The sequence below is a fragment of the Macrobrachium nipponense genome, chromosome 24, assembly GCF_015104395.2.
Source record: "Macrobrachium nipponense isolate FS-2020 chromosome 24, ASM1510439v2, whole genome shotgun sequence".
NCBI lineage: Eukaryota > Metazoa > Arthropoda > Malacostraca > Decapoda > Palaemonidae > Macrobrachium > Macrobrachium nipponense.
In genome coordinates, this window is record NC_061091.1 from 63190770 (window position 1) to 63207548 (window position 16779).

Below are 16779 nucleotides of genomic sequence, written 5' to 3' on the forward strand. Positions count from 1 at the left end.
ACTGTTTGAAAAGAACAGCACTGAATTACCTGCAAATAAAAGAAAAACAACATGTAATATGAGAATTAAAGAAACAATGAAAAAACAAATACCAACACTATCAATATGAAAATTAGAAATATAAAATCACAATAAAAGTATAGTCGTAGGAACTCCAGAGGTTTTAGCATTTCTATTGGTGCCTGTAAAATCAAGTGCTGTTTTGACACAGGGACTCAACAAACATCCAACAACAAAAGAACTTTGATAAAAGGCTGCATTTCAGCAAAACAGCTTTCAAAGCTGGATCATTCATACTGTTAGTCAGGAGTAAATGGAGCTTTATGTTTCCAGAAAAATACTAAATTTCAATTGTTTTTCCAGCTCCATTGTTAAAGGCACTCATAATTTTACTTATGCCTGATGTCTGACTGTAGCTTATCAGTGCTGAATGGTTACCCAACCAGCGACATGTTAGGTAAACCCACTGTTTGAGAGTGGTCCTTTCCCTAGCTCTAACAAATACCACTTTATAAACTCAGCACACTACCACAGATGTTTACTAATAAGAGAGGCTGAAGTGAGAAATCCTGTTACCATAAAAAATAAAGGATAACAGGAATGAAACATTTATCCAGAGTGTATACAGGCAGTCCCCAGTTAGCGGTGGACTTGGTTAATGGGGCTTGTCTAGTACCATAAAATCAGCAATTTATGGTGCCATAAAGGGCCAAGATTCAGTTATCGGTGCCATAAGGTGCCAATAATAGTTACGGCACCATAACATACCTAACAGAGGCGCCATTAACCAAAACTTGGCGCCATAAATCGCTGAGATTTGGTTAATGGCAGTTTTCACTTATCAGCACACTCCTGATATCCAGGGACTGGTTGTGTACTGTACATCCTTACAAAATTGCAGACCTCTTATTTTTATGTAAACAACACAGTATTTAAATTGAGTCAAGTCCAGCATATGAAAATGGATGAACATCTCAATGACTACAAAATTTACGGTATAGATAGTTTTTGATCCCGAATGAGACCCAGATGTAAACACATTAGTCAGCAGTGTTATAAGTCAGATGTGTTGAACAAAAGCAACACACAATCTGGATAAGCACGATTTTTCAGAAATTTGCAATGATATTCTACCTATTAATCCTTCAAATATGATGAACACTTGCAGTGTGTTTGGGTGCCACAATAGGTCAAACAGAGATAGCAAATTGTATTACTCAGTCCTTGCTGTTGTGAGAAATCAATAAGATAAAACTCAAGAGATAAATGAAAGAAGGAGAGCACTGTGGATTTCTAGGATAAACAAGGCTAATTTTCAGCCGTAAAACATAAGAAAATCTGCTATGAAAACTTTTTTTAGTGATAATTGTTACTGTGTAATTGTTAGAGTAACTAATGATAATGGTGAATAATTAAAGAAGCCCAGGGCATAAATATTTCACAAAGTAATTCATTAGGCTTCATAAATATTTCACAATGTAAGACATTAACAGCCACTGTGTTCTCTGTCAAATGACATGATTTAGAGCTGCTAAGAAGTTATTTTGGTAAAATGTTTAAAACTTGAAGTAGTGGATAATGAACTACACACAAACATAAAAAATCCATACGTGGTTTCTCAGCCAAATTCCGAAACGTCACTTGGGAAGAGTGTTTCACGATATAAACAAATGCAGAAAACAACTATTACATATTCAATTTTAAGTTAAAAAAGCTGTTTTTTTTATTTATAGCCAATCCTTTCTGTGTCATCATGCCACACTTTCAGCATATTATTGTGGCACTTAACAGCAATGGTGACTTAAATTTTGAAATCACACCTTCATTCATCTTATATATGCCCCATTATATAAAGTAAAAACTATATATGCCCCATTATATAAAGTAAAAACGAGCTTATCCATTATCGAAAGGGCTTAATTGTAAGCAGATATGTAGGTTACTGGTTTTGTTCACAAATCTTATCTTATAAATATGTAACGGTAAAAGTTTTTGGAACTACTTAACCAAATCCCCCGAAAAGAACTATTACTCTAATCGAAGTGAAAAATATTCATATTTTTGTGTTTGTTTTGTTTGTTTGGTGTTTTTACATTGCATGGAACCAGTGGTTATTCAGCAACAGGACCAACGGCTTTATGTGACTTCCGAACCATGTCGAGAGTGAACTTCTATCACTAGAAATACACATCTCTAACTCCTCAGTGGAATGCCCAAGAATCGAACTCGTGGTCACCGAAGTGGCAGGCCAAGCCCATAACGATCACACCACTGAGGCGATTATTTTTTGTGAGTAACAAACCTTGGCTTATTGTAATTTTAGCCAAGGTTTGGTACACATTTTTTGTGTGTAACAAACCTTGGCTTAATGTAAGTTTTAATCAAACCACATGGCTCCTTCTGGCAAAGGGATTACCCATGGCTGCAGTGGTGGTGTGGACAACCTCTGTGAATGTAGAACCCAAGCAGTGACAATGCAGAATCATTTTCCAGCAATCTGTTTAAGATCCTTCACCCAGTCACATACAAAATAGTTGTAAGCCTACAGAGACTTGTAGGCGTTGAGCTGGTCCAATATGTAGTGGCTTACACCATTAATGAAATAGTTCACAATATCTGTATGTGCAACTGTAGGCAGCAATTCCACATCAGAACTCCATTGTTCAGGTGTCAACTTGTACGGGTCTTTGTTACTTACAAGTTTCCGTTCATTTGTACGTATATGTATATCTTTCAAGCACTGCAAACTCCAGAAACTCCATGTAATCTATCTTCTTTTTGTGAATTGTCCTTGCTTGCCATTTTTCATATGGTTCATGATTCCTTAGAATAACAACGAAATATGATATTGTTATAATACAATAAAGTTTCATACATACTTACCTGGCAGATATATACATAGCTAAGACTCCGTCGTCCCCGACAGAAATTCAAATTTCGCGCCAATCGCTACCGGTAGGTCAGGTGATCTACCTGCCTGCCCTGGCGGTCAGGACTAGGAACCATTCCGTTTTCTATCATATTTTCTCTCTTCCACCTGTCACTGCGGGGGCGGAGGCTGGGTGGGCCATTAATCGGTATATATCTGCCAGGTAAGTATGTATGAAACTTTATTGTATTATAACAATATCATTTCATACAATGAACTACCTGTCAGATATACATAGCTGAGTGGCACCCTTTGGTGGAGGGTCAGAGACAGCTAATATGGAATAGACAGGTAAACAACATATGTTGTAGGTATAAAAGAAAAAACCTTGGTTCCTACCTGATAGGTGGTAGACTTCGTGGCTGTAGCCCGGTAGTCTGCATCACCTCAAGACTTTAGCCGAGATATTAGATCTATGGCTAGAGTTTCTTGTGGGTCTGTCGATGGGTATAAGAACCGCTTACTCGGCAGAGCCTAAAAGGACTTTGTCAATGGGTACTGGACCACTTCTATGACAACACACCTTGTGAAGGAGCATAACCAATCCCGACCACCTGATCCTAACCACCATGTTAGTATATAGAATTGCTCTGAGTTATCCCCGAAACTCATAACAAACAACCATAACTCGAAACGAAAAACTTATTTATACAAAAATTCTCAAAAAAAAAATTTAAATACTCCCTAAAAGATATCACAAGAGTTCCTTACTGAACAACAGAGACTGGCCGCCAGTGCAGCACCAAGCCCTCTTTGTCAGCAGGAATCTAGAACATATCTAGTAGAAGGTATGTACAAATTTAAGGATTGGTGTTTGCTCCCGTACCCAGTATTGTATCCGCCGATACAAATGGTCCCAGAGAAAAACATTTCTCGTAGGTCACGCGAACGTCTTTAAGATAGTGAGATGCAAAAACTGAATTGCACCTCCAATATGTCGTGTCAATGATTTTCTTTAATGACATATTCTTCTGAAAAGAGAGAGACATCGCCACTGCTCTAACTTCATGGGCTTTTACTCTTAAAAAAAAAGCGGAAAAGAGTCGTCAGGACAGAACTTGTGAGCATCCGTAATGACGCTCCTAATGAAGAAAGCTAGTGCGTTCTTAGACATGATTCTTGTGGGGTCCTTAATCGAACACCAAAGACTTTGTCTAGAGCCTCCCATTTGTTTCTTTCTTTGTAAGAAGAACTTCAAGGCTCTTACCGGGCAAAGAGACCTCTCTGTTTCTCTCCCTACTAGACTCGATAAGCCTTTGATCTCGAATCTCTTGGGCCAGGGATTCGATGGATTTCATTCTTCGCTAGAAAACAGAGTTCTAAAACGAGCAAAGGCCGAGGTCTTTGTTAAAGCCGACTTCATCTTCTAGGGCATGAAGTTCGCCAACTCTTTTGGCTGTCGCCAAAGATAGGAGATACAAGCATTTTCTTGTTATATCCCTGAACGAAGCTACGTGGGGAGGCTCAAATCTGTCAGACGAAAGGAACTTGAGAACTACGTCCAGGTTCCAGCTGGGTGGAGTTAGTTCCTTCGATTTTGTCGTTTCAAACGATCTAATCAAGTCGTGCAGATCTTTATTGTCAGCAATGTCTAGGCCTCTGTTTCTAAATACTGCCGACAGCATGCTCCTGTATCCTTTGATTGTCGATACAGACAAATGAGAGACCTCTCTCAAGAACAATAGGAAATCGGCGATTTCGGTTATAGAGGTACTGGAGGAGGACAACTTCTTAGACTTACACCACCTTCTGAATACCTCCCACTTCGACTGATAGACTCGTCTAGTGGAAGCTCTGCGGGCTCTAGCGATAGCGCTTGCAGCTTCGCGAGAAAAACCCCCTCGCTCTGACAAGTCTTTCGATAGTCGAAAGGCAGTCAGAGCGAGAGCGGGGAGGTTTTGATTGAAACCTCTCGAAGTGTGGCTGTCTGAGAAGATCCATCCTTTTTGGAAGGGATCTTGGGAAGTCTACTGTCCACTCCAGCACCTCGCAAACCAATCTTGTGCTGGCCAAAACGGGGCTATCAGGGTCATCCTTGTCCGTTGGACGCTACGAACTTTCTCAACACTTGTCCCAGGATTTTGAAAGGGGGGAAAGAAAGTACACGTCCACATGAGACCAGTCCAGCAGGAAGGCGTCGACCACGAGAGCTCTTGGGTCTTCCACACTGAACAAAAGACTTCCAGCCTTTTGGAAAGGAATGTGGCGAACAGATCTACGTGAGGAGTGCCCCAAAGATCCCAAAGACTCTGACACACCTCTGAATGAAGAGTATATTCTGTGTGAAGGACCTGGGCTTCTCCTGCTCAGTCTGTCCGCCCTGATGTTTTCGTCCCCTGAACAAATCTTGTTAGGAGGGCGATGTTTCTTTTGTGAGGCCCAAATTAGCAGATCTCTTGCTATCTCGTAAAGCGACACTGAGTGTCGTTCCTCCCTGCTTCCGAATGTAGGACAGGGCTGTAGTGTTGTCCACATTCACTTGGACCACACTGTTCGTCACAAAGGGTTCGAAGAACTTTAGCGCTAAGTGAACTGCTAGAAGTTCTTTGCAATTTATGTGCCAGGACACCTGTGCTGCCTTCCAGGTGCCTGACACTTCTCTCGGTTCCTAGTGTTGCTCCCCAACCCTTCTCCGATGCGTCGGAATACAACACTCGGCTTGGGTTCGGAACTTCCAGAGAAATTCCCTTGTTCTCTTTTAGAGGGGACAACCACCATTGCAGGTGTGGTTTCATCTCCATTGGAAGGAGAAAACTGTCGGAGAGAAGTCCGTCTTTCCAGTTCCACGATCTCCTTAGGAAAAACTGAAGAGGGCGAAGATGTAGTCTTCCTAGAGGAAAAAACTGTTCGAGCGAGGAAAGGGTGCCTAGTAGGCTTAACCATTCCCTCGCCGAAGTTCGTTCTTTCCCTAAGAAGAGAGAGACTTTTTCCAAGCCTCTCACGATTCTCTCTTGCGAAGGAAATACTCGAAAACCCCGAGAATCCATCTGAATCCCCAGATAGACCAAGTTCTGTCTGGGAATCAGCTGTGACTTCTCGAGGTTCACGAGTAGTCCCAACGCCTTTATCAGGTCTAGGGTCAAAGAAAGGTCCTCCAAACACTGTCTCTCTGTTCTGGCCCTGATGAGCCAATCGTCCAAATATAGAGAGATGTTGACACCTTTGAGGTGAAGAAACCTCGCCACATTCTTCATCAGGCTTGTGAAGACCTGAGGAGCTGTGGATAGGCCGAAACAAGGCCCTGAACTGAAAGATCCTTCCCCCCGTCATGAAACGGAGGAACTTCTTCGACGAAGGGTGAATCGGGACATGAAAATAGGCGTCCTGGAGATCCAGCGACACCATCCAATCTCCTTGACGTAACGCCGCAAGGACTGAGGCCGAAGTCTCCATAGAGAACTTCTCCTTTCGAACGAAACTTGTTCAGAGCGCTGACATCTAGAACTGGTCTCCAGCCCCCCGAGGCTTTCGCAACCAGGAAAAGCCGATTGTAAAACCCCGGAGAGTTTTGCTCTAGAACCAGTTCTATAGCTCTTTTGTCCCACATTTGATTCACCATCAGACGAAGAGTATCCCTCAGTACAGGGTCCCTGTATCAGGCTGACAGTTCCCGCGGAATGGTCGTTAGTGGAGGACTGTCTTGGAAGGGGATAAGATATCCCTTCCTGATTATGGACATGGAAGAGGCGTCTGAGTTTATGAGTGACCAGGCATCTGCAAATTCGAGAAGCCTGGCCCCCACTGGTGTTTGGAGGCTGTCTGTCTCATTCCCTTCCCTTTAAATTAAAGGGACGGGAAGGAGCCTTACCTCTCCTCTCAAGACCTCTTCTCTTAGAGGTAGCTCTGGAGAGAGGCCCATCGAAAGGGCTGAACCGTAGAGTCGGTCCTTTCTTGTCAACAGAAACAAGAGGTCTCTTCTTCCTTGCATTTTGCAGGAGAAGATCCTGAGTCGCCTTCTCAGTCAGTGATCGAGAAATGTCCTTCACTAACTGAGAAGGAAACAGGAAGTCAGACATGGGAGCGAAAATCAGGGCTGCTCTCTGTGAGGGAGGAAACCGCCTTGGTTAGGAATGAACTAAAAATACTCCTCTTCTTAAGGAGTACTGCTCCGAAAAAGAGAGGAGATTTCTCCCGATCCGTCTTGTACCGCCTTGTCAATACAAGCAAGAATACTGAGAATGACTTCGGGGTCAAGACCATCCGAGTCATGAGCTTTCTTAGACATCACCCCAAGGACCAGCCTAGGAAATTAAACACTTCCAAAATATGGAAGAGTCCCTTGAGGAGATGATCCGTCTCCGAAATAGCCCAAGACACGCGAGCTCCATTCAAAGCGTGTCTCCTTGACGAGTCAACCAAGGTTGAAAAGTCCGCTTCGGCTGCCGCTGGAAGAGAAAGGCCCATGTTCTCCCCAGTTCGGTACCAGAAACCTCTCTTGCCAGAAAGTATGGCTGGAGGCATACAGAAGGTGGTCCTGCCCAGATCCTTCTTAGACAACATCCATTTGTCTAAGGACTGAAGCGCTCTCTTCATAGAGATCGTAGGTCTCATCTTCAAGACCGACGAAGACTTAGGCACAATCGCACTCGAAAACAGTGATCGAGGCGAAGGAGGAGCGGCAGGAGTTAAAGAATCTCCGTATTCTCGTAAAAGAAGGTCAGTTAGAACTTTATAGTTCGAGACTCCTTCTCTCCCGTCACCCTCTTCTTCCGAATCTCCGGCCTGAAAAACGAGAGGATCTTCATCCCGTTCTCTCTCTACTGGTGACAAACTCCTACTAGGAGAGGGGCTCATAGAGTGAACCGACTCTCTCTCACGTCTAAAAGAAGTCTCGCGTCTGCTTGACTTCTCGTGCCTGAACAGCTCCTCGCGCTTGGCTGGCGCCTCGCGCTTGTCTTGCGCCTCGCGCTTGGCTGGCGCTTCACGCTTGGCTGGAGCGTGTAGCCCTGGCTGGCATCTCGCACCTGGCTGACGTCTCGCGCTTGTCTGGCGCCTCACGCAACTCCTCGCGCCTGGCTGGCGCCTCGCGCCTGGCTGAATCCTCGCGCTTGGCTGGCGCCTCGCGCTTGGCTGGCGCCTCGCGCTTGGCTGAATCCTCACGCCTAACTGGCGCCTCGCGCCTGGCTGGCGCCTCAGGCCTGAGCGTATCCTGATCTCGAGCGAGTTTCGCGCCTGGCTGGCGCCTCAGGCCTGAGCGTATCCTGATCTCGAGCAACTCGCTCGGATAGATCCTGACGTTTGTACGACTCTTCGTGCCTGGAAGACGTCCCATGTCTGGCGGACGCTTCACGTCTGGCTGGAGAAAGAAGACGAGACTTCTTAACCCTCTTACGCCGATTGGACGTATTAAACGTCGAGTCAAAATGTCTCCCGTATGCCGATTGGACGTATCATACGTCGGCTCAAAAAAGTTTTTTTAAAAATTCGCGGAAAAATACTTATAGGCCTACCAGCCGAAAACTTTTGTATCACGCGCCTTGGGGGATGCTGGGAGTTCACGGATCAAGGCGTTGTTTTGTTTACAATCGCTACGCAGGCGCGCAAGCGCGAATTTCTTTCTTATCGCACTAAAAAGTATCAGTGACACATCTCGGAAATTATTTCGTCACTTTGACATAATTATTGCACCATTTTAAATTATCCTTTACATGAAGTATTATATATGAAAATGTGCGCAATTTCATGCACAATACAACTAAAAATACTCATGATTGTAGCTTTTATCAATTTTGAAATATTTTCATAATAAATAACGATAAGTGCAAAAATTTCAACCTTCTTCGGTCAACTTTGACTCTACAGAAATGGTCGAGAAACGCAATTGTAAGCTAAAATTCTTATATTATAGTAATATTCAATCATTTGCCTTCATTTTGCAACAAATTGGACGTCTCTAGCACAATATTTCGATTTATGGTGAATTTATGAAAAAACTTTTTCCTTACGTTCGTGCGATCAACTCTTCCGATAAATTTTTTCGTTTGCGATTGTCCTAATGTTTGCACCCTTTTAAATTTGCCGTTACATAAAGTTTTATATATGGAAATGTGCGCAATTCCATGCACAATACAACAAAAGACAACCCATGGTTGTAGCTTTTATCAGTTTTGAAATATTGTTTTCATATAAATAACGTTAAGTGCAAAAAAATTTCAACTTTCGGTCAGCTTTGACTCTACCGAAATGGTCGAAAAAACGCCAAATTGTAAGCTAAAACTCTTATATTCTAGTAATATTCAATCATTACCTTCATTTTGCAACGACTTGGAAGTCTCTAGCACAATATTTTGATTTATGGTGAATTTATGAAAAAAAAAAAAAATTACGTTCGCGCGGTAACTCTTCCGAAAAAAACAGAATTTTTTTGTGCGATTGTCGAAATGTTTGCACCATTTAAAATTAGCTGTTTCATAAAGTTTTATATATGAAAATGTGCGCAATTTCATGTAGAATACAACTAAAAATGATTGAAGGTTGTAGCTTTTCTCTTTTTTCGAAATATTTGCATATAAATCACGATAAGAAAAAAAAACCACGTTCGGTCAAATTTGACTCTACCGAAATAGTTGAAAAACGCAATTGTAAGCTAAAAACTCTTACGGCCTAGTAATATTCCGTCATGTTTCTTCATTTTGAAACAAATTTGAAGTCTCTAAAACAATATTGTGATTTATGGTGAATTTTTGAAAAATATATTTACCTTCACTCCGCGCGCCGATTCGCGGCCGCAAGTCTCCGAAATACGTACATGGCATTATCCTAATATTTGCTCCTTTTCATATTAGCCTTTTTATAGAGTTTCATATATCAAAATGTGCGCAAATTCATGAAGAATACAATAAAAAAAATAATTGAAGGTTGTTAGCTTTTTCATCTTCGAAATATGTGCATATGAAAAAATATATATATTAAAATTTCGACATTCGGTCAAATTTAACTCGTCCGAAAATGGTCGAAATCTGCAATTCTAATCTAAAACTCTTACAGTATCGTAATATTCAATCATTTGTCTTAATTTTGAAACAAATTGGAAGTCTCTAGAACATTATTTAGAATTACGGTGAATTTTTGAAAAAAAATATTTTTTTGCGTCCGCGCGTTACGAATTCGTACATCATTTTGTGATAATATTTTTCCGGTGTTAATTTTATTGTTTTACAATGTATTATATATCAAAATGATCGCAATTTAGTGTACAATACAACGCAAAAAAAAGTAACTGGTTAGCTTTGACCGTTTTCTGCACAGCGTGATTGAATACAATTATGTATGAATTTTTTTTTTCGCTACCATATATCGCATTATTTACATATGATAATGATATTATTTTTCATTTCTGATGGTTGCATTCTAAACTTCAGGCAATGACAAAAAAAGGAGCCAAAAATGAACTCTTAATCTTCAAAAGTACGCGCGCTGTAATTTTTTGAAAAAATTATTTTTTCCACTTCCGCGCTCAACTCCAAACCAGGACCGGCATACGGGAGACGTTTTGATTTTAGGGCTCCGGCTTAAGAGGGTTAATAGGAAGTCTAGCGTCCTTCTTGCGAGGGGGATCCCTTGAAAGAACTCCAACCAAAGAGGCAATCTGCTCTTGAACTGCAAGCAAAATCCTCTTGGAAGCCACCCCAGCGTCCTCTTCAATAGAAGAAGCAGGAGAACTCGAAGGAGTGCGATCATCAAATACAGCTCTAGGAGGCGTCGAAACCAGCTTAGCCTTCTTGATAGAAGAAGGAGCTTCTCCGAGAAGCGCTCCGGGCTCGAGTCGAACGCGCGCTCTTTCCAATGCCTTTTCAGTGGCCTAGAAAGATCCGAGTCCTTCCACCTCGTTTAGGTGAAGGAGAAACCGGACGACGAGAAACAATCTCGTAGGACGCCTTCTTATTTCGAGCGGTCCTGAGCAGACTGTAACGAAACAGAAACCTGCTGAAGGGACGCCTGACCGTTGGGGTATTCCCACAACCTCCGTACGACTTTCGACTTTCCTACTCCTCTGGGTATGTGAGTTTGGAAGAGGTCTAGGCCTGGGAGCATCGCAGGGACGGTCAGACGCCCCCTCCACAACACTGGGAACACTCACTTCACTTTGTAATTCACAATCACTAGCCTTACCTTGCATGGCCGCCATCTTTGTCTTCATTTACGAAGAGTAGCCTTCAGATTGGCGATTTCAGAAGCCGAATCCGAATGCAAAGCCTGTGAGGATTCAGATACATAGGGAGAATCATATTCAATAACAAAAGGAGAGTTAGACTCAGAAAAAAGGCTCAATAGGCCTTGTACTCACACTCTTTTGTGCAGCCCGTCTTTAATCTATCCCTCTCTAACTACTTCAAGTAAGAAGTTAGAGTCTTCCATTCATTAGCATCCAACTTTTCACACTCAATACAGGTGTTAGCCAAAGAACAGCCAAACCCCCTACATTTACGACATTACCAGTAAAACCAAGTGTGAGGATCAACCGAAGCCTTCGGTATCCTCACCTTGCAGCCTACATTCACACACACTCTCACACTAACACTTGAATCAGACATTCTATTAGAAAAATCAAAAGCAAGTCCAAATCCAGTCCACAGTAGCGAATGCCAAAACAACGATCCAGTACGTCACCAAGAAATCCAATAAAGATGATCAATAAAGTCTTGAAAAGCGAATTCCAGTCAGGAGGTAGTAACAACAATGTTGATACCACCGGCGACAGAGAAAATATGATAGAAAACGGGAATGGTTCCTAGTCCTGCCGCCCAGGGCAGGCAGGTAGATCACCTGACCTACCGGTAGCGAGTGGCGCGAAATTTGAATTTCTGTCGGGGACGACGGAGTCTTAGCTATGTATATATCTGACAGGTAAGTTCATTGTATGAAATTGATATTTTCATTGTTTACAATGCTTGACCTAAAACAGGCAGCGGCTTATCAGTTGCTCATCTGATGATGTCATAGGAAAACTACCTATAAAAAAACTAAACACACTTTTTCAATATAACAGCATCAACAGAGAAGTTTCTTTATGTGAACATGAGTAAACACATCTACTCTGAAAAACATACAAAAAAGGCATCCTCCTTATATAAAAAAAAAAAAAAAAAAAAAAAGAGACAAACACTAATCATCACATACTAAAAATAAGACGCAGTTTCCAAAAGGATCAAACTGTTCCCAGGAGAAAAGTAACTGTGCATATGTAACTTCTCCAGTCCAATATATCAATAGAGACAATAAACTGCACAAACTAAGCAAAGACTGGCCCTAACACAACAAAGGATCATGACATTGGCTCTAATACTTCCTGTACATAATCAAACATCCTCCTAAAGCACAACTACTCAAGTTACTCCTCACTGGCTTCAATTACTATTTTCAACAAGGTTGGAAGAAGGCTATGTTTTAACCTGTCTTTAAGTACACCTGTATGTATTAGCAGGATATGCAAAAAAAAAATATTAGATATAAAATAAACATATATATATATATAGACAATTAATATTAATTTTAATATTTAATTAACTAATATTAATATATATATAATCATATTAACTTATTAATAATATATAAACAAATAAAATGAAAAAAAAATGAGGTAAAAGGGCCTAGAGGAATCTTGGCTGACATGATCACTGAGCAATCTTTCGGTAACTGGTGGTTAAGGGAGTAAATAGGGAAATACCCCTTACTCTCCTAATGTCATCAGGCACCCCTTGTTCTTTGGCTGCCATCTAGTGAAGGCATCATGCTTCTCTGTTTGCTAGACCTGCTGTTGTTTACACTTGAGTATTTGGCTGTTGAATACTTTGTTTTTGCTTAGATGTTTTCTTTTTACTGAAAGTGAAAATAGAGAAAAATAAGTACTGAGGCATTGCAAAAGGAATAGTGTCGTTGTGTGAGCTAATGTCTTCTTGTAATATTGACCCAAAAAATATTCTACATGTAGGGAAATGGCTTACTTCCATCTCTCCCCCTGCAAGTAGTGCATTGAGTGATCTCCCTTGCAGTGGGAGAGGTGCAGTAGGAATCATGACATTTTTCTTTGGTTGTATCTTGTGGCCTGGTGGAGGTAGAACACTGGCAATTAGTTCTGGGAGATGATCATCCCACCTGAGGAATGGTGATCCTTCTGCCTTAAGGGTAACTTTATAGAAGATGGTAGTTTTTATTCTTACAGGAACAAATATAAAATTTTCAGGATGGTTTGAAATTTCCCTACTTATACTAATGAGAGCCTTCTTTCATAATCTACTCAACAATTCCAACCTAATTTGCTGCCAACCATCAATTAAACACCTTCTTACTAATTTTCAGAGATTGTATCCAGGATACTGGATCCAATAAAAAAAGGCTTTGGTTTTATGTCAAGGGAAAGTATAAGTTATCCATAAATATGTTATTTTCCTGGATATATAACCTAGTCTTTGTATAATCCTACCTCAGTCATCCCTGCATAATCACTGATACCAAAGGAAAAGTGGCGTATCAACCAAATTGATAAGGTGGGCCATTGCGCCTACCTACCACTAATTAATCACCTTCTTACCAAGCCTCAGTGACCATTTCCAGTTCTCACCAGAAGGATTCTGTATAAAAAAAAAGTTTGGTTTATCTATCTACCATTATACCAGGTTTCAATGACCAATTCCAGCTCATGCTGAAGAATATTGCTACATAAAATGTCATGGTTTGTACTTCTGTAAAATCATGATCCTTACCATTTTTCCCAGAAATACAGACTCTAAATCTATTATTATATCTTGGTGCACAGCTGGTTCAGTTGTACAAGTTTGGCAACAAGATAATTAAAAGTGATAGGTAGGTGGGTGGTGGTAAACTGCCCACTGATTTGTTGGATACCAAGGAGCTTTTTCCTTTAGCTGAAGGAATAAATGTAAGAATAGTCTGAGGTAGGATTATGATGAAGACTTCAGGGTTGTATATCTAGGAAAAGTGCCAATTATCTTGAATTTGCATTAGTTCCAAATGGAATACATTTTTTGTCTTAAATATAGGGAAAGCCACTCCTCAGGAAGAAGTTTTCATCTCATAGAAGAGCACTGGCATTGTTCTGAAAGAATTAGAACCCAAGGTTAATAATATACATGACATCCCAACAGTCTAAGCCAAAGGCATGAGACTCACAGGATGGTCTATCACCCCCTGGAAATGCCTGCTTCCTGGTCAAGTGTAATGAGCCTCCTAAATAGCTTGTAGACAAGGCTTATGATCCCTGTGCATGAGTTTTGTTAACCATTTTGAACCATCCTCTAGGAAAGACAAAAGGAAACCTGTCATTTTCATAAAAGAATGGGAAATGCGAGTTGGGAGATAGCAGTATCATCATCCATTGATAAATAGTGATAGCATTCTACACCATCTGTACCTATTCAAGAGAGACAGAACATCATGAGACCTGAGTCATTAGATAAGTGCTCAGTCATGCAGCTTGCCTACATCTATCCAACCAGCCAAACATGGTTGGCCTGTCTACAAGTTGCATAGAGGCTAGAGCGCAAAGGGGTTGAAGAGACCATCAAGAGTCTCTTCTCCAACCTAAGCCCAAGATGAAACTTAGGTGAGATGCAGACTTATCCCGACAACACTGGGAAAGCTACAAAAATTGCTTTTGCAGCATTCAAGGCCCAGGGAACAGAACCCAGAGGCATACAGGTGTCCTTTATTTTTTTAGAAGTGAGAAAGGAAACCATCATGTCTGGCTCCTTCTTTGAATGTAACCTTAGATCCACCTTAATGAGAAATTTCAACCCCTAACATTGTGAACCAGAAAACATGAGAAAATAGGTAGGTCCTTTTCTCACTAAAGGGACCTGACAGACTAATCAGAGATGCAGGGTCAGAAGGGGAGGTGCCAAGTTCTCCTTCCACTTGACCACTGCATATGAGAAAGCTGTAAGCACAGAGACTTGACAGTAACATTGGAGGAGTACCATGCAAAGCTCTAGTCGCTCCATGTTTGATTCCTGCGACATAAAAAAAAAAAACAATGGCCCTCCCTTTGGGAAGGCAATGGAATCCTGTCAATACCACACAAGGAGGGGGCTGATGGGAAGGAATGGAATAGTACATAAAATTTAGGCCAAAGGCAAGCACTGGGAGTAAAACAGTTTAAAAAATATGACAGGGGGACAACCTCACAGCTGCACTAAGAAATAATTGTTAGGAAAGGGCATGGAAAAACTTATGAATACGTACTGTACTCTTTGACTCCATCGTCTATCAGTGAAGGGAAAGGTAAAAAGTACTTCTGACAGGAAGTGTTAATTGAGTATTAGTTGAACCGACAAAATATAAGTGAATGCCAAGTTGTATCTGCTGTTGCTTCTCAAGTATCTAAGAAATAATGTCAAATGGTGTAACAAAAGAAATGCAGTTGTGAGCCTACCGAGAGACAGTGCCATAATCAACCCAAAAGGTTATATCAACCCATTCCAAACCTACTGGGAATTGCTATTGGGGGAGGGGGGAGACAAAAAAGGAGATACAATATGAGCAATCATCTTCTCACAGTCGTCTTTATTAACAAGGACTGATCAAAGAACAAGAGCCTTGCTCAGAATGATGAACGCAAGTAGAGCATAGTCTGCTAAAACACAAAGCATCACTCAACTACTTGAAGGATAGCTGAATGACTTGCAATAAAATCCCTTCAGTTTGATAAGAAAAAGAATAAGATGTTCTTATTTACAGACCAGGAATAAACCTTTTCAAATGTGCATGGGCAGCAACACCTCTGGAGTGAAACCCATGGTAAACCTGACAGAGGGCACTAAGAACTGAGGAACTGCTCTGGTAATTTTTTCACCCTAAAACCATCATGAACATGAAAAAAGGACTGACGGTGAGCACTTAACCCTTTAGCTACAAGCCTATTGCCACTAGTGATGAGATCAGTGTCTTGATAATTGATAAATTTTTGCCATTTTAACTTTGAAAAATTGTTATTATAATGTTTTACTAGAGTAGAGTAATAAAATATGCAAATGATATAAATGTAATCATTCAAATACTTATGTATCTATTATTAGTAGTATAATTCATTTCAGTGTGATACCTCTCCAAGCTTGGAGTAAAATAATGTCATCTCTGAAAAATATTTTTCAGCCTGAAAATCTTTATTACAAACTTTGAAAGCATGTTCTTGACCAAAAATTTCATTTGGAAAAACCTCACCGAAAAAAAATATATATCACAAAATGATATTGTTATGTTACAATAAAGTTTCATACATACTTACCTGGCAGATATATACATAGCTAAGACTCCGTCGTCCCCGACAGAAATTCAAATTTCGCGCCACTCGCTACAGGTAGGTCAGGTGATCTACCGGGCCTGCCTGGGGCGGCAGGACTAGGACCCATTCCTGTTTTTCTATCATATTTTCTCTTCTTCCTGTCTCCTGCGGGGAGGCTGGGGGTGGGCCTTTAATTGTATATATCTGCCAGGTAAGTATGTATGAAACTTTATTGTAACATAATATCATTTTCATACAATCAACTTACCTGTCAGATATATACATAGCTGATTGGCACCCTTTGGTGGAGGGTAAGAGACAGCTACTTATGGAATAGACAGGTAAACAACATATGTTGTAGGTATAAATAAAACCTTGGTTCCTACCTGATAGGTGGTAGACTTCGTGGGTGTTTGCCCAGTAGTCTGCATCACCTCAAGAAACTTTAGCGAGATATATGATCTATGGCCAAGAGTTCTTGTGGGTCTGCCGAAGGGGTCTTATCCACTTACTCGGCAAAGCCTGAAAGGACTTTGTCAATGGGTGCTGATCCACTTATATGACAATACACCTTATGAAGGAGCACACAATCAATCCCGACCACCTGATC

The 16779-nt window shown here is 41.0% G+C and overlaps 1 protein-coding gene across 2 annotated transcripts in view; it reads right to left on the bottom strand.

Annotated features, from left to right (window-relative positions):
* LOC135205679 (glucocorticoid-induced transcript 1 protein-like) overlaps window positions 1–16779 on the bottom strand; it is a 379652-nt gene that overhangs the window by 256003 nt on the left and 106870 nt on the right. The window contains exons 1-2 of one of the 2 annotated variants that reach the window (XM_064236589.1): window positions 12604–12748; window positions 3–29 (exon numbers count right to left, since the gene is read on the bottom strand). The exons of the other annotated variant lie outside the window; for it this stretch is intronic. Coding sequence (XP_064092659.1) covers window positions 3–29; window positions 12604–12645 — 69 coding nt within the window. The 5' untranslated portion in view covers window positions 12646–12748. Of the gene's footprint in view, window positions 1–2; window positions 30–12603; window positions 12749–16779 lie in introns of those variants that run through there. 2 annotated transcript variants of the gene reach the window in all.